Source organism: Colius striatus, chromosome 3 (assembly GCF_028858725.1).
Source record: "Colius striatus isolate bColStr4 chromosome 3, bColStr4.1.hap1, whole genome shotgun sequence".
Classification (NCBI taxonomy): domain Eukaryota; kingdom Metazoa; phylum Chordata; class Aves; order Coliiformes; family Coliidae; genus Colius; species Colius striatus.
Genome location: NC_084761.1, coordinates 60,692,849 through 60,711,956, shown reverse-complemented (window position 1 = coordinate 60,711,956; position 19,108 = coordinate 60,692,849). Strand labels below are relative to the sequence as shown.

Below are 19,108 nucleotides of genomic sequence, written 5' to 3'. Positions count from 1 at the left end.
GCAAAAAACAAGGAAAAATATATGATGAGTAATAAATATATAGTCCCTATGTCCTTCTGCTCAGTCCCTCAGTTCTCTCAGTTCCTGCTACAATGTAATGAGATGCTAATGCTTACTTTTAGTTTAAAACTTTCATTTTTCACATTGGTAAAGCTGTAAAAAAAGTTTCCAGCCATAAACACAACATTGTCACCGGCAAAGTGTATATACAACTCCAAAATGAGTTCCAGAAGTTTGAAGACCTCCACTAGTCTTTGATAAATGCACTCTTAATCAGGACAGGACTGACTGTAGGAATTAAGGTGGCTTCACTTATACCTAAGCTGATTTATCATAAAGATTTACACAATCTCTGTAATATTTGAAAAGAGGAACATGTGTTCTCCTCAGACAGCTGTATGACAAGTTGCTGCTCAATATGGAACTGAGGCACAGAAACTCTTAAGTGGTGGGTCTAAAATATGTTAAGAATTAGAGAAAGGAAAGGGAAATGAATTTAACTTCCTTGGCAATGGGATAGAGCCTCTCTAAGAGAGGGAAGTAGGAATGCCCCTACCAGAGTTGGGAAGAAAAAAGTAATTCCATAAAACTCTTTTTATGCTGCTCTCATTTGATTTCAAGACAAAGCTACATTAGGGATAGAGTTATTTGGAGTTATAGGAACTCTATATAGAGGCTGGATTTCCTTAGTTTGGGATTTTTTCAATTGCCCTGAAATTCATCTTTTTTTTTATCCATTGTGTCCCCACTAATACAAATAGGTATCATGCTGTCATTCAGCTAAGTAATTCTTTTGTCATCCACAGATGGACAGAGGATTACATGGCTAAGAAATGAAATAAAAGCTAAATCTTTATGCTTCATAAAGCTTTGCCTGTTTTCTCTTTCATTCAGGATTACCGAGTGAACATCTTTCTCCGTCAGAATTGGAATGATCCACGCCTCGCATACAGTGAATATCCAGATGACTCTTTAGACTTAGATCCATCCATGCTAGATTCAATTTGGAAACCTGATTTGTTCTTTGCTAATGAAAAAGGTGCCAACTTTCATGAAGTTACAACAGATAATAAGTTGTTGCGAATTTTTAAAAATGGCAATGTACTGTATTCCATCAGGTGAGTCTCCAGTCAAATCATATTTTCCAGATAAAAGTTCAAAAATGTATTGCTAATATGTAATTTCAGTTGATAGTCATGCAAAACTATCACTGAAGTAGCTGTGAGTTTTGAATACAGAATTTTATAATAATTTCTGTTCATTGTTAATACTAAAATAGAAAATGAACCCTCATTAGGTGTGCACATAATAAAAAATAATAAAACTGTTTCCCATTTTGAAGTACAGACACTGAGCCCAGAGGAGCTAGGAAACTTGCACATAAAACATCCTAGAGTGTTTTAATTTGAGTTGGCTTATGTATGAGTTTCACATGCTGTAGCGTCCAGTGTCATGACAATCAAATGTTACGGTTTTTTCACTTATTTTTGAAAAATGTAGTTGCATTTTTAACATAGATACATGACCCATTTGAGGAAGCATGACATTGAAAGAGTAGTTCACTTACTGATGGAGAAAAAAGTGGAAAATTAACTTTTCTTAAAATTTAAGAAGCTGTAAGCAGCAATCATAAGTATTGACAAAAATCTAGTTATCCTACTTATTTTCTCTTCTTCCCATTTTTCTTTTATTGATATAAATTATAGTAGACACACCACTGTCTTCATAAACCTCATCAAATGAGGATAACTGGATATAAGTATACTAATGTCCTATTAGATATGATGTATATTTGGTATTAATACAGTGATCTACTTGTGCAAAATGTTACACTTTTCAAAATAAATACACCTCTTATTCACTCAGTGGTTTGCTTTACATGCTTTTACCACACTGCATTAACGGATAAATAGAATTCTTGAGTAGACATCAGGAATCTGTAAACAGTTTGCATACTAAGATAAAAAAGATACATTTGTGACTTGCATGGATGTATAAGTGGCAAAAGTCTCTTTCCATCCTTCTGGTGCAAGTGGACAGCATCTTCTCAAGCTTATGAAGGGAGAAAGGGTTGTGCTAAAATTCTTATGGCAAGCGTTTCATGTCCAAAAGGAGGTTAGTCTGCGAGCCTGGGAACATAATAATTTTTCAATGTCACAGCATGTACTCTGTCACTAGAAACAGATGGAAAGCAGGTAAAAATTATTTCTTCTTTGGACCATGTAGAAAATGGAGCTAAATCAATTATTTCCAGGCTGTCTTAGAGGCACTGGCAGTTGTTCCACTCCAACTAAATAACTCTTCCTCCTTGTACCTCCAGTAATGTACAACACAGAGCATAGATACCATCACTCAACTGAAGCAAGTTTGGATTGCACCTTCACTAGAATTTAGACTCAGTTCATGATCACATGAAATGAAGGGAAAGAAAAACAAATAAGAAATATTATATTAAATTATTAAAGCAAACATTGACTGTGATGAAAGCAGGTACCAGATAGATCCAGTTTCTTACAGACACAGAAAGTTTATGTTGTCAAGGTTTATCTAAGAATTATTAGAATTTCTAAAACAGATTTAAAATCATATAGTTGACATCTAGTTGAGTTGCTATGTGAGTTTGAGTCAGTTAAGCTTTTGATGAGAGGAGACTTGCTAAAAGCTAATGTGCTGATATTAAACAAACAAAAAAGAAAGCACATTTCTAATTTTGCTTTTACCTTTAATTCCCTAATATCTCATCACCCACCTCAATTGCACTGAAATGATTCAGACATGAAAATAAAGAGAAGGTTCCAGTTTCTGATTCAATGAATACTCACTGTAAAATACTAAAATATTTACTGAAGCACAAACTCCAGATGCCTCTTCTCTGAAATTACTCGCTATGTTACTGGACTACTAGTCAAGATTTTGCATTTGGAACCATTTTTAATACCATGGGAAAGTTCCCTTCTCAAACTCTCTCTCCTAGCAGCTCTGTCACTGGCAGGAGAACCAGAAGGTATAGCAACAAAGAATCAAGAAGCTTTGGAGAGGAAAAAAGCAGGATAAAAAAAATATACAGCCATACCTGCTACCTAGTGTTCACTTCCCTATAGCCTCAATGCCAGGGGAAAGGGTTTAAGAGAAGGATATTAGAGCATTGTCATTCTAGAAAAGCCTTATGTGTAACTAGTTGATCTGAAACCCCACTGGTTTGTGGAGAATATTGTATCAACGGAACTGATAAATGAATAGAGGACAAAATTTTCATGAAATCTATTTTCTAGGGAGAAGAAAAGTACAGTCATGACCCATGGCCTTAAGGCCAATGAGAAAAAAAATAAGCCTTTATTAGCTCATATCGTTTCTTCTCATTCCTCTGAGAATTCTAAATATAAAGTTATCTTATTGATATAAAATGTAAAATATCTTATTTTGCTTATAGATTGCAAAGTATTTCACAGGAAGTGTTAGGACTATCATGAAACCTAGCTGTATTTCAAAATTGCATGCATATTTCAGTCTAGAATTAATATCACAAAAAAAATATCTTAAACCTTTGTATTGGTAATTTAAACACTTTATTTCAGGACAAGAACACATAAATTACTTCACATAATGATTTGACATATGTTATGAAATTCTTATAAATCTGAGTAAATTTTATATTGAGGATTTGAAGCATTGTAACAGTACGGTAACTCTGCTGTAGCACAGAAAAGCATGCTGTTGTTGCATTCCTTTGGAGGTTTTTTTTTAAATTAGGCAGCTTTGCTGAAAAAATTGGTTTCCTGAATGTCCATAATACTTTTTTCCAGATTGTCAAACTGGGCTGAGCAAGTGAAATGGGTTTAGCAATATACTTTTTTTTGAGGATTTTCTAAGTAAAAGAAATGTTTTTTCTTATGTTTCTAATGACTTCCAGTATCTTCATGCATTCTTCCTGTGTAGTTCTATGGCATTTTTGTGGTATATTTTTAATATTTTTTTGCGTTCTTTCAGATTGACTTTAATACTATCCTGTCCGATGGACCTCAAAAATTTTCCAATGGATGTGCAAACATGCATAATGCAGCTGGAAAGCTGTAAGTTTGTGTAATATATTATCCTATAAATACTTTTGTAAGGATTACAATGGCTATCTAGGAGGTAGAAAGACACTTTGTAGTGGTACAAGAACGAAATTTCAGAAAAGAATCCTCTATTTTACCAAAAGAATCTGTGAAATATATATTTTCAAAGGAAGAGATTCTTTCATCCTTACTTGTACTGGAAATCAATAATTTTGTGGCAATCTAAAGTTGTTACTAAAGTGCCTAATACCAGTTTACCTTTATGCAAAATTTATGCATATGGGGATTCATCATTGTCTTCCCTATGTTCACACATATAGGGGGACAGTTATGTGGGAAAGCATAAAGGAAATATGAGAATAACTTAAAGAAGTGATTTATGTGTATATCCTTAAATAGATAATAATTCAGTGTCCTTAAAAGCTGGAAACAGGTTTACATATACTGAGTCCCTGCTCTCCAGATTCCTCCCTTTGCCTTGCCCCCATGTTATAACAGCGTTTCTGTAGTTTTTACCTCATCACCTCAGAAGGGATTAGGGAAGGGCTTAATATAAAGGAGAACTGTAGAAGATTGCAAAGCATATATATGTGTATTTGAATATGCCCATATACCTACACCGAGTATGTCACACAGCCCTCACCCCCTCAACTGGAACGCTCCCCAGAAAATCTTGGGAAGGGCTGTAAACCCCTTGCATAACAAGGAGGAAGAAATCCATCTATCTATCTAGGGATAAAATATGAGTATGATTTGTCAACCATAACACTGGGAAAAAAATTCTAGCATCTTCCAAAGACTGTGGGCTTAAAGGAATTTGTAGGAGCATGGATATCTTGACATTGGAAACATGCAGCAAAAAGACCTGATAGATTTCTAGCGTAGAGAAGGTCTGATTGTTTGACCAAATCTGATGTTACACTTCACAGAATTTCAATGGAAAAAGCAAAATTACAGCTCCATGTGTTTTACATAATGTCTTCATAAGGCTCTGTTTGTATCATATGCAAAGTAGAAGTAGAAGGTAAAGAAGCAGAGTAGAAGGTAAAACCATCTTAGACAAGACAGACTTTGCAGAATTATCTTTCGGTTGACACCAGTACTTCCTATATGACATATAATCAGCATTTGTTAACTCATATATCTTATACTTATCATCTCCCTTGACATCTCACTCAGAACATAAAAGAGAATGAAAAGTATACAGTATTTATGTCATTTCAGTGCACACACACAGACAAAAATAGACTAAAGTATAGGTCCCATCTGATGCTATGATCCAAGCTAAGGAAGAAGGCACAGGTAGGAAATAAATTCTCATTGTCCTTGTGGTAAGAAATATTTGGGAATTCCAATTTTTCCCCTTAAAATGAGAGGACTTTGGAAGAGATTCCTAGTGGAAAAATCCTCCTAATACTGTGAGGAACAAAACCAAAATGTAAAGTATTTTTTGAAAGATTTCAGCAATCTGAAATCTGTAAAAATTAATGACAGAGGAAAACAGATAAATAATAAATATTAATCTTAATATTAGACCTAGATTTTCAGGATCAATAAGCAAAATATTTAAGAAAATAATTTTCTGCATATGGAATGAATATACTGTATTATTTGAAAGATAGGTCAGAAATGCAACATAGATACTTTGATTAAAGTACTTTTCATTTTTTTCTTCTTTTACTAGAGCAAAGTAGCCTATATATGAAGGGAGAGGAAATTATCTGTCAGTTATTGCATCAGAACTGTTTATTGCATGGATAATAGTATGCTTTTACAAAAAAAAAAAACAACCAAAATAATACAGGGTAGGTATGAAAGCCAGCTCTATCTTTTATTACAATAGACAGACCTTAATATTATAAAGCAAGCTTTCCATAGGAGGATAATGGATAAATCTGAGAGCAGAAATTTTCCTTATTAAAATTGAAAGTGGTTTCTTGTGAATGTGTTTAGGACAATATTCTATATTCAGCATTAAAGCAAAACTTCACAGCCAGCCCAAGTGCATTATCCTACTAATAACATATGTCAAAGTTATAATTAATGGAACTAAATGAAAGGTTGATATGGGATAGCTTTACAAGAGTACAAACAAATGGCAAGTATATTCACTATATAAAGGTACTTTCAAACAGAAAGTTATAGTGTTTGAAAAATCAAAAGGTATAATTCTTGTTTAAATAATGTTTTAAAAGTTATTAAAATGTTACTTGAACAACTTCATAAAATTCAGCTGTACTTTTCCTCTCTTTCAGCCTTTGTGAGGAAAGGTCATACAACAACCAACCATTCTTGAACAAACAGGCATCTGTTTTGCTTTATGGAAACCTTGCAGGAGTTCACAGTTCTCACAAACTGCACCACAGGGAAGCAATACTTAGTTGAATAGCACTGTAGATGTTCTACTGTATTTTCCAACAGTACATTTTTCACTGAAGTTTGGTTTTATTCATTATGTTCAGTGAGAGTAAATTCCCTGCTGCACATTCATGTAGGAGAGAGAGGCAATGTTCACAAAAGGAAAGCTGAACAAGATACTAATGAGTGCTGCAAAATCTCCATTACATAAAAAGATCAAAATTGATTTCATAAAGAAGATGTAAGTAATAAAACTTTCTCCATATTGCCTTGTCTATTTTACCTGTAACTGCAGATATTGAAAAACAGAAACTATGGACAAAACAGCTGGCCTGAGGCAGAAAAATTTGCAGGATGTGGGAGTTCTGACTATACCTAACATGCTTGATAGCAGAATAACCAGTTAGGTTTACAAGAGCAAGACAGCAATTCTCTGAATGGCTTTGGGACAAATACAAAGAAGACATAATTTCTAAGTTCTCTAAACCTTCAAGAGCAGGAATTCACCAACCCAAAACCAGTTTCTCTACTCAGGAAGTACAGGAAGGGAAATAGACACATTGGAGGAGTCTCCAAAAGTATCTACATGTTGTACAGGAGAGTAATGAGGTTTTAAAAATTCGTGATAGGAGTCTGAATTCTGACTGATTTCCAAATCATAGACAAAGGTGAACAAAATCATTCAAAATCCAGAGCACTTGGCTTAGAATGAGCATCCAGTTCGCTTTAAAATTAGAGGAGATGGGTGCATTTAGCATTTTCCCAGGCTTCATATCAAATCTCCTGAAGTAAGAATTGACATAACCCTGAGCCTGAATCCATTCAAGCATCTCTAATTTCTCCACCTCAGTGTCATACTCTACTTTAGCTGTCTGACTTACAGTTTTTGGTGCACAGTAAGACAACTTAAAATCAAATCACACTAATCCTGGTGGCTAGTGCACTGTCTGGGGAAGACATAGGGGTTCAAAACTGAGAACACAGACCTCTCATGTCCTGAGTAAATGATCTATCTGATCATAAGGCTGTGTTACAAAAACCAAAGTGATTCAAGAAGCAAAACAGCAACAGCTGTGTTTCCATATCTTTTTTTTTTTAAAGTGATGATCATTGCTGGGTTTTCCACTGAGTGTCAAGTTAGGTAGGGCATCGTACATTTATGAATTTGCAAGACTCATTTATCTTACTACCTTTTTTAAAATTGTATCTGATCCTTATTCCTGCATGTGTCACAGAGAAAATTAGACTCTTCCTGAAAAATCACCCCTTTTTGTACTCATCTTACCACTAGGATACAAAGAAAGGCTGACAGACACTTATAAAGGACAGATCATAAGTTTTACCTGTGCTATAAAATAATAATTTTGTTTAGTATTGCATACTATCCTTTAATACCGATACTGTTGCTCCAGTATAGAAAGCTCCAAGATGAAAATTCATATATATTTTTTCTTCCGAAATTGTATTTTTATTTTTAGCCAGCTCATGTAATGGTTTTTTCAAGGCCAGTCTAAGCAGCTGGATTTGTTCCTGGTTAAAGTACTTTTCTTATACCATGAAGTATCTGAAAAATATTTACGTGGAAATATCTTCTATTTTTAAAGGACTTATTTTAGCAAATGATTTCTCAGCAACTAGAATGAGCTACTTTTGTGTCTTGGAAAGGCAGTAAATGAAAATGCACATACAAAATAATCCCTTCTACATTCTGCACTTTATGCTAGGGCAGCCTATAGGCATGTGAGATAATTTTAGTATTATTCTGCTTAAATAAGATACAAAGAAATGTCAGCTAGATACATATTTATTTCTGTAGCCTGTCTTCCAGGAAAGAGATGTTTTTCTCTCCTGGGCTACAGCTTGTTTTATCTCTCTTTTTAAGTTTCATTTTTATTTCAGAGCATTTCTTTATTCATATATATTAAAATTGTAAATTTATGTGACATTCAACATTCTTGAATTTTCAAAGAATAATGAAAAAGATTAACTCAGTTACAAAAGAGGAACTATACTATGAAAAGCAACAGATGTAATGGAGAAAGAACCAACTCACCTCATAATTTTACTTTTGTGGTTATTGCCTCTCCTAAGAAATTACACAATGGTCTTTTTTTTTTCCTTTTTTGGATTTGTGGAGGTTTTTTAGTATTTCTACAGTTATCTTCCTATTGTTTCCCTGTATTATTGGAGAAAGTTTTCTCTGTACTATATGATGGTGCCACCTGAATAGTAGAATTTCTTTCCTTCCAGTTTCTAAATTAGAGATTGTGGACATGGAAAAGTCTGCAAGCAGGCTACGGTAGTACAGTCTACTGCATTACACAAAATGTTGTGCACATTGCTTCTTTTCCACACCATGAAGACATCATAAGAAAGATAACAGAAATGGAATATATTTCTCACTTGCCAGGGAACCTCAAGTGTCTACTTGAATGACAGTAATTATAGACACACTAGGTCAATGCCCACCTGTGCAGATAGACATGTGAAAAACATACCTCTTCTTTCCATTTCAGTAGTACACAAGTTGTCAAAAACTCATCCTACTGTTTCTACTCTGCAGATGGGTGATTCAGCCCATTGTGTGTATCTGAAAGTGAGACCTGACAGACAGCTACAAAGGGTATTTGTAGTCTTCAGTTCCCAACCAATGCAGGATGAAAGAGCAGTATTAACTGTACAACTGCTGTTGAACCCACACAAAATAGCATAAAAGTGACAGCTGAAAATCTACAAGTTTTAGTAAGGAATATTAGATTTGAGAAGTGTGGTAGAGGATTGGGCCTGAAGAAGGATAAACCTGTAATTCCCAAGACAGAGATCCCATAAGAAAGACTCACAGGTCAGTGCAAGGAGCAGACCCTTTGCAAAGCAACTCAGTAGCATATAGAATAAAATCCCGGTTTCATGGAGCTCCGTAATAAATTTGGCCTTGAAATGCAACATAGCTGATTTCTGAAGGTACTTTTTTAATGTGACATACATTAGAAGAATTTATTCTAACCTAAAGCCAAAGTCAGATTCGTTAGCTCTGTCATATCTTCCCCCTGCTATGTTGCCTGGAATTTAGAGCACAATTCAAAATCTCTGCCATGTTGTCAGAAACAGTGATGTGCAAGCAGCCTATCCTTGAGGCACACTATTGGGATGCATAACAGAAAAGTAATCAAATATCTCTAGTCAGCATGTCTATAGCCTTTTCCTCAGCTGGATACATAAAGATTTGCTTGATTTGCTGAATAAATCTAATGTTACTCTTGAATCTGTACTAAATGTTTAAAAAATGAGAATGGAATTTAGATAAATCATTTGAGTTAAATTAAGTTTAACATAAATTCTGTAGTCAAACCAAACTCTCTTGTGCCAAAATGTTAGATATTCAGTTCGGTTGTTTCATGCCATTAGTGTTTTTCTTTATTGAACAAGAGGAAAATAGTTAAGTTTTAATATGCCTGTAGGTAATGTAAATTGACACAAGGGAAGCATGACCTTCCTGGAATAAAATAGGATGAGTAGAAAATTTAAAAGATATGTTGTTGTTCAACTGAATCACAAGTTTGATCAAAAATGTTATTCTTACTTGGAATGGTATTCTAAGGGTGGTTAAAAAGAAAGAACTTAGCAAATAAGGTTGTGTCAGTATAAGTAAAAAAAGGACTATCTTAGAATTGCCAAAATAATTGTGATTCAGTGGTGTGGAGTTTCTGGAGATACAGGGAATTGCTTGCCTTGAATAACAAACCTTGTTTTTCTGTAATAGTGTAGTCCTTGGATAGCATGGAGGAGAGATGTCAATACTTTCAAGACACTTCAGTAATTCTTCAAGTCAAACTTGTTGGTTGTCCACTGTCTTGCCTATGATATTATGGGCTTTTAATGCCTACAGCTGATGTTGAATTAACTATAATAATCTTCATACTCTTAGCATGCATGTATATAACTAATGTAAATAGCTTAGTTCAAGTAAGTTCAATAGTCATGTGGACTGATGTGGGTTGAATAGAACTCTATTTGTTTAAGGTGGGCTTTGTTCCTATACTGTAAAAGCTGAATGAATGAAAAGGTTATATTTAAGGTTAATTATAGTGTTTAAAAAATCCCACAGATAACAATCTACTTTTTCCTTTCAAACACCTCATATGCATGTTGATAAGAAGTTGTCAACACCATTTTTTAAAAAGTAAGATTTTCTAGGAAAGACATCTGAGACCAAGGGAAAAGTTCGGTTTTCTCTGTTCTAGATATTATAGTTATCCTTGCTACTTAGAACAGGATCACATTCTTTTTCCCTTCAATTTTTCCTGGGGCCTGCAGTTGAACATGCTGAAAATTTTCACTCTAGCTAGACAATTTTCAGTGCTAAAGTCTAGAATTAGTATGTCCGTCTTGTTCACTTTGTGCCAAAGAGTTTTGTGTAGATTAATCTAGGTACAAGTCCTGACAACCACTCTTCATCCAATGTATCCTATGCCTTTTCCATCTCCTCCATCTTTGTGACCATATAGAGTCTCACTTTCATTTTTTTTCACACTTATCGCCATCTGTGTGACAGACCTTTTTCTGAAGAAAAGTTTTTGCAGGCCAAATTCAACTTTCTCAATTGTTTCAGTCCTTCTACTCTGCCAGTTAATTCTAAATTCTACTTGGTTTGCCAGTTCTTCATATTCATCCCAGGCGGAGGTCTCAGTCTGCCAGTACATGCTTCTCTAGCTAATTACCTGGAATGTCTTCAAGATCCTAAAATGAATTGTCTCTTTAAAGAAAGCTGTTAGTGGACAGGATACAGTGCCATCCATGCACACAATTCTTTACTTTTCCCGAGGAAAAACTCTCTTTAACAACATTCTTTTCTTGGGATAATAGTCTTTTCATATAATTACCAAGAATTTATCATTTGCTTTTCAATTACAGATGTGCAAGGCCTCAGGCTTTGGGTTAATAGTAATAATGTCATCAAATCACTCCTGTAGCTTCTGAACACTGCTGTTGAACGTGTGTTTTTTCTGTTCCTGTGATGACATTGATGACATTTTTTGTCATCATTAAAAAACTTTATAGAATTAGGTAAGAACAAACACCTGGACAGTAGCCAGGCAAGAAAAAATACATTGCCAGCCATACTCCTCCTACAGCTGCTGATTTGTATTCCATAGCACACACAATTAGGCATCTCTACTTCATTTTTCAACCTTTGTGCATTTACATCTGCAAATGCGAACACTACATTTCAGTGACAGAAGCCCTAACTAGTCCACCTGATTTAGTTGGGGCTTCCCTGGTGCTGCAGAGCACTATACTAGATGAAAACCTTCATTGGTTTCAGATATTTCTGCAACATAAAAAGCCATTTTTTTCCATCAGCAGTGGAAAAGTGAGCTGCACCCTCATATACCAACTAAGCCAGTGACTGTTTTTCAACACTAAAATATAACCACTAAGACTTTACTCCATAATATTGTGTTTCCCAAAACTAGTAGTAAAAGCATCTGGTAGCACTTTATAATAGCTTCCAAAACCATCTCATAGCCAAAAAAGAAAAATTCCTCTTTAGTGAGAGGCTGACTATCATGTTAGGCTGCAGCAAATTTAAATAAGAAAGCTATGTATGTGTTCAGACCAGTGGAACAGGCTGCCCAGAGGTGTTGTGGAGTCTCCTTCCTTGGAAGTCTTCAAGACCCACCTGGACATGTTCTTAATGCGACCTGATGTAGGTGAACCTGCTTCTGCAGGAGGGTTGGACTAGATGATCTCTAAAGGTCCCTTCCAACCCCTACCATTCTATGATTCTATGATTCTGCTCATAAAGTATCAGCAAGATAGATAATATTTTAAGACTGAACAGCAAGAATTTACAAAGAATAGGAATAACCATTATGTTGCAAAATTTTATCCTGAAAGATAAATGTACTCAGACATCAGTTCATTTTCTGCCTTCCAGACACATAAACTAGGACTCTGAGACTTCTTTTGGGTATGCACAACACATTTAATACAGAATAAGCTTCGTAACTCTATAAGCAGATTTAATACATAGTTAAAGTTACGTGTAGTTAATAAAATCACTCTTCTTATTTGTCTTTGGGTTATCATTTAGTATAATCTTAAGAGTTGAGTAGAAGGCTGTTGAAATTAATTCCCTAGACATAACACAGTGCCCTCCTGATAGAAATCTTAGAGGCATGGGAAGTGTGAAGTATTGTCTTCTCTATTTTTGCAAGTTAAAAAAAATCTAAATAAACTCGTCACCACACTAATATTTGTCATGGGCTTCTGTGGCATAGCAAATGGAAGAAGAATCTAGAAACAGGTGTCATAGGGGAGATAAGACTTCTATAGGTGGGAATCTTAACTTGACAAGCCACATGATTCCTCGTTCTACGACATTGCTGTGAGACAACTCCTCTATTTCTTCAACTCCAGGGTCTTAGACAGTGCCAACTCTCCTGCCAGCTAGTTTCTGCAGATTCAGTATTTATGGACCTAACAGCACAATAAAGATACCATTATCTTCCTTGTCCATAAGAAGTCTCAAAGAGAAATGGCTTGTTCTTTATAATTACTGCATGTTTCAGTGCAGTTCTTAGAAGACACAGACCATACTTAATATAATATACATAGTACAAGCTTATATTGGTAACCACTCATCTGTTCAGAATAGCATCTACCCATTTCAAGACTACAGTTTTCCAAGATGGTCTGATCATATAACCAGTCTTTACTGCTTCATTTTCACAGTGATAACCATATAATCATAGAATCATAGGATCACAGAATGGTAGGGACTGGAAGGGACCTTTAGAGATCATCTAGTCCAACCCCCCTGCAGAAGCAGGTCCATCTAGATCATATGGCATAGGAATGTGTCCAAGCTGGTCTTGCAGACCTCTAAGGACGGAGACTCCACACCCTCCCTGGGTAGCCTGTGCCAGGGCTCCCTCACCTGAACAGTGAGATAGTTTTTTCTTACGTTTAAATGGAACTTTTTGTGTTCCAGCTTCATCCCATTACCCCTCGTCCTGTTGCTAGATACCATCAAAAAAAGGGATGCTCCAACCTCCTGACACCCATCATTTAGATATTTTTAAATATTAATGAGATCCCCCCTCAGTCTCCTCTTCTCTAAACTAAACAGCCCCAGTTCCCGCAGCCTTTCCTCATAAGGAAGATGGTCTAGTACCCGAACATCTTGGTGGCCCTGCGCTAGACTCTCTCCAGAAGTTCCTCTCCTGTCCCTCTTGAGCTGAGGAGCCCAGAACTGGACACAGTACTCCAGATGAGGCCTCACCAGGGCAGAGTAGAGGGGGAGAAGAACCTCCCTTCTGGACACATTCCTTTTGATGCATCCCAATGGAATACAGTATCTCATAATGGAATACAGTATCTCAGATATTTTGTCACATAGGCCATTTAGAAGATATGAACACTGTATCTCCAGTCTTTGACAGCAGAGTAGTATCAGCAACAGGCATTTAGAATTTTAGAGTTTTGTTATTGATTTTTTTTAGTTGCTTTGAAGACAATGCACATTTATTAAGCAGGTAACACATGCAGCTGAACAGGAATCAAAAGCTCAAGTGGACTTCAGGTTTAGGATTTCTAGAGTTTAGTTGAAGATGTTTTTGCCTCAAGTATCGTGTCTTCTGATTATTTAATGAAAAATTAATGCACTGGATTGAACCTGTAAGATTTTTATCAATTATTGGCAGAATAATCCATTCCTAAGATATTCTGTTTGAACTGTTTCCACTTATATCTACCCAAAAAATCAGCCGTTTCTGCTAGTAGTGATGTCATTATTAAAGAATATCAAAACATAATTTGAAAGACTACAGAAAGATATCTGTCTTATTGAATTTTGGATACTGCTGCATTCAGTTTAATTATTTTAATTGCAATTGTGTCTCAGGAATTATGTGTAATTGTGAGCTTGATCAGCTAGATTGTCAGGTGCTCCATAAACCTGGAACAAAGGGAGCACCATTAATCACTTCTGTCATTTGCATCTTCTCAGCTAATCAGATGCTAATCTTATACAAATAATTAAACAATGTACTTTTTTTCATTTTATTCCTGTAAAACTCATCTCAGCAGTGGATGGAAAAGTGTGGTTTTTTTCTTCTAGATGGGTAAGGTAAATGCATTTTAGTAGAGATCTTCTTTGTTGCAGAATCTAATCATTTCCATTTTGCAAATGTAGGCCTGAGTACTGGAAATAAATATGTGTGGAAGATCTCTGTAATCTCACTGAACACAGGTAGTGGCATTAGAATTTTAAAGTTATCCACATACTTACAATACTGTGAACTTTTATGTCTGGCAGTTCTAGGATCCCAAATATAAAAAATAACACTCTGCCCTTGAGGTTTCAAAATTATCATAACCAAAGCTCCTTACTCTTCTGCTACTTGCCATACACTTAGCCCTCTTCCCTCATTGATGGCACAAAGCAATTATCCATATCAGGATCATAAGTCTCTACTTTGTTGCTGAGACTGATCTTCAAAATCATTTCAAAATCTGCCCTGATGTTTTGTGCTACTGGGAGTCCAGACACTTCTGTAACAGATGGAAATTGCACAAATCAGTAGAGCCCTCAAAACTTAAAGAGTCCCAAAGGACTTATTTTTAGTCTCATTGTATAGATAACACCATACATCTAAACTGTAGAAGTACATATACTACAGTATGGTACCACTGACTGTTTTAAAAGACCACTTGCATAGAAGTGCCCTTTTGCCCTTATACACCATGCACACAGTACTGTGAGCATTCTGAGTGGTAGACTTTGTGTTATTCGGCAAGCCTTCATGAAATTAATTAAAAAACAAAAGTTAAATTTTTGGCATATTTAAGAAGCTCAATTAATATTACTATTTCTCCTGAAAAAAAATTCTAACACAAAACAATGCAGAGTTTAGCTGGTTTGGGCATAGAATATCCTGTGATGGGCCTAGGATGTGAGCTGCAGGTTTTTCTTGCAAATTAGCTGATTTTGCTTAATTTTTGCTGGTGACTAGATAATTTCCACTGTAGTCCTACCTTTTTCTACATGCCAAAAAGAACAAATGATGCAGTAGCCAGAAAAAAGAAAAAGATCATAAATTTATTTGGAACTGTACCACACAATGAACTGTTTTCAGTCAAAATATCAAGAATACTTGTTAACATTGCTCACTACAGAAAATTTAGAGACAAATTTGTGTTATCAAATATTTCAAGAAACTTAAATATTATATGTTTTTTTACATCTCTAATTGCAGTAAGATTTTATATTTCTCTAATTCAATGAACTCATTTCATTGGGCCACATATTTAATATTTAATAAAGGGCCACACATTTAATAGAGATTTAATTAGATTTAATTTAACATGGAAATATACGTTATACTACTTTAAATGTATTTGATATAACCTAAACTCACAGATCCATTAAGTTCCTTTATATTTTAAGATGCATTTACTGTAGAACTATGATCTTCAGTTACAAAATTGAAGTTACAGTACTGAATGCTAAAGCTCTATTTATATATTTTAAATGTAAGCATGATAAAAATTACTATATTGGTATTTTACATGCACTGTTATTATTTTTAACAAATTGCACTATAGAAGAATTAGTGGGCAGGGTAGATAAAAATTCAAAGTATGCATTAGATATGAATTAATTTCTGTTTCACTAAATCTTGAAATATATTTTGACAAAGAGATTTTGTGTCAGTTCAATGAGTTTTACTCAGGGTACATCACTTCTGGCCATAAGTGCATGCTAAGTTCTGTACATGCTTCAAATGAAAGTTTGCTTTACATGTAACTGATTTTTGTCTGAATTCATGCAAAGATCAATAAGAGGTCTACTTCTGATTTTTCACAGTTTATGGCATTTAATAGTGAATTTAAGACTTTGTTTATAGAATGTCATGTGTTCAATAAGAGAGAAATAGAAGTTTCATTACACAGTAAAAATATGCTTTTAATGTCTTGAGTAATGTCTGATTATAATTAAATACTTATTTAAAGATGTATGGTCTCATTTTCAGTCCATTTATCCAGTTCCAACAAAATACCAAAGTAAGCCAACAGCCAGCCTGAGTGGCTGTGAATACCTTATAGCTTATAGGTTCATTAGATGTAGAGAGATTAGGAAGGATGAAGTTTATCTCAGTTTTGAATTCAGCATATCAGGGCATTATGACTGAAGAGTATTTTTAGATGTATTCAAAGAGTAATGAAGTCACTGAATGTAACAGGAGAGATTTATGCCCACAGACCAAAGAGATTATTTCTTTCACTGGAACTCAAAATTTCAATATTTGTTGCCAGACAGTCTTAGAAAGTTCTGAAGAATGAACTTTGAACAGTAATTTGTCACTACATGTTGAGATATGTACAGTTATCAGTGGGTTATCCTCAACAACTCTTTAGCATTGGACTAAAGAAGAAAAGAAATATTGCTAAAAAGCAAAACAGATGAACGAAAGCTATATAATTTATATGTAAAAATTACTCATTTTTTCTTCTGGTTCAAGATATACAGGTGGCTCAAGTGTACCCTTATTGTTTAAAGTATTACAACAATAGAAGCCAGTTTTAGATTTCAGTCTTAAAATCTCACTTTGTCCAAATCTATTTCATTCAAGGAAAGTCTTAATGAAACATCAATGAGACTAGGAAGTCTTTTTTTTTTTCTGCTCAGTTATCATAGATAAAATTTATTCAGAAAAAAATTAAAATACAATGACAGTGATATAATGGAAAGTTAATATATGACATACTCAGAGGGAGTAGAGTTATTTTCCCCAATAATATCCCATGCAAATATTGAGATGACTGAGAGAAATAGAAGGAAAGAATACTTGCCAGTTTCAAAGTCTGGCCTTTGAGAAGTACTTCCATTACAGCTTTTGTTGTTTTAATAAATTTTATACAAACATGCAATAGGTACAAATAAGTTCAGGAATCTGAGTATTAAAAATGAATCGCTTTTCATATCCTAATACTTCACAATCGGCTAGTATGAGAAGATTGCAATCAATTGCTTTCCCTTCTTTTGTACCACTTTCAAACAAATGTGTTTTTTTCAATTCAACTAATACCTCACTGTTCTCTTTGAAGAATTTGCACCTAAAAATTCAAATTGACATAAATTGATAAACATGACTTTCACAATCCATCATCTCACCTCAAATGAAAGGAGAAAAAGATTTGAGTGTGCAAGGTCTATTTTATATTTTATCCTTCACGAGCTGGGGAGGGTAAGATTTTCCAAAGCACCCAAAAGAACTGGACGTTTAACTCATCTTGATGCTTTTGTTACTTCTGTTAATAGACTACGTGATTATTAAGATTTCAAAGAGGATGCATAAGTCTGGCACTTTTTTGCTAGTTCTGCATGGCATGACAGATAATACTTTGTGATTAACAGGTACAGGTAGACCTACTTTATTACCAAGTTTTTATGGTATTTTGTTAAGTCAGCACTATTTAGTATGTCCTTAAATTAACAGTTACAGCTGACTTAAAGTTTGTTTGCTCTTTCTTTTTTTAGTTGGATATACAATGAATGATCTAATTTTTGAATGGCAAGAAAAGGGAGCAGTTCAAGTAGCAGAAGGTCTCACTCTGCCACAGTTTCTATTGAAAGAAGAAAAGGATTTGTGTTACTGCACCAAGCATTATAATACAGGTAGGAAAGCATATTAGTGATTAAAACTGATGTTTAACATTTGTTGTTATTTGGGAGAAATGGAGTTTTTAAAAACTATTCTCACTGAATTAACAAGGTTAAAGCATACAGAGGCATTTTGGAGGGTAATGCAGTCTTAAGTCATATAGTGAAAATTACTGAAATGCTGGTCAAATTTCTATTTCAGTAAACTTGAGAAAATACATAGTTGAAGTAATTCAGAAGCAATTCATCCAGGAGTTTTATTTTTGCAGTGGATACCATGATCATATCTACACTGTGGGACCTGAAGCATTGCTAAAATGCAAAGGTCCATGTACTGTGCAATAAGCATAGCCTGGCTCAGTCAGGAAACAAGAACACAGGATTCCCAAGGCAGCTACTTGTGCTCCAATTCTTACAGCAAGGAGATAAGGTAAATAAGCTGAAAGCATCCTTGATGTACAATGGTCAAGTATTCAAACTGTGACACATAACATGTACTTTACTGTACAATTACTAAGATTTAGCTAAACCTTACAAAAATGGAGATACATATGGCAGGGTCAATTTTGTACTCAAATATTGCTTTGTTAACTATAGTAATGAAACTCATATTATTTCTTTATTCTTTTTTACCATAATCCTTATGAAAAAAAAAAAAGGAAAAAAATACTTGCATTATTTTTCTCTGTCTCCTTTGAGATATATAGGCAACTTCTTTTTCAGGACTCCCTTGCTTTTTAACATGTTCATAGAATCATAGAATGTTTGGGGTTGGAAGAGACCTTTAGAGATCATCTAGTCCAATCCCCCTGCCAAAGCAGGTCCATCTAGATCAGGTCACACAGGAATGTGTCCAGGTGGGTCTTGAAGACCTCCAAGGAAGGAGACTCCACAGCCTCTCTGGACAGCCTTGTGCAAGGGCTCCCTCACCCTCACAGTAAAATAGTTTTTTCTTACATTTAAATAGAACTTTTTGCTTTCCAGTTTCATTCCATTATCCCTTGTCTTGTTGCTAGATACCATA

The 19,108-nt window shown here is 34.8% G+C and overlaps 1 protein-coding gene across 1 annotated transcript in view; it reads left to right on the top strand.

The window, feature by feature from the left end:
* GLRA3 (glycine receptor alpha 3) overlaps positions 1 to 19,108 on the top strand; it is an 82,268-nt gene that overhangs the window by 42,085 nt on the left and 21,075 nt on the right. The window contains exons 4-6 of the mRNA XM_061993114.1: positions 895 to 1,118; positions 3,988 to 4,070; positions 17,962 to 18,099. Of these exons, the coding sequence (XP_061849098.1) occupies positions 895 to 1,118; positions 3,988 to 4,070; positions 17,962 to 18,099 (445 nt within the window). The remainder of the gene's footprint in view (positions 1 to 894; positions 1,119 to 3,987; positions 4,071 to 17,961; positions 18,100 to 19,108) is intronic.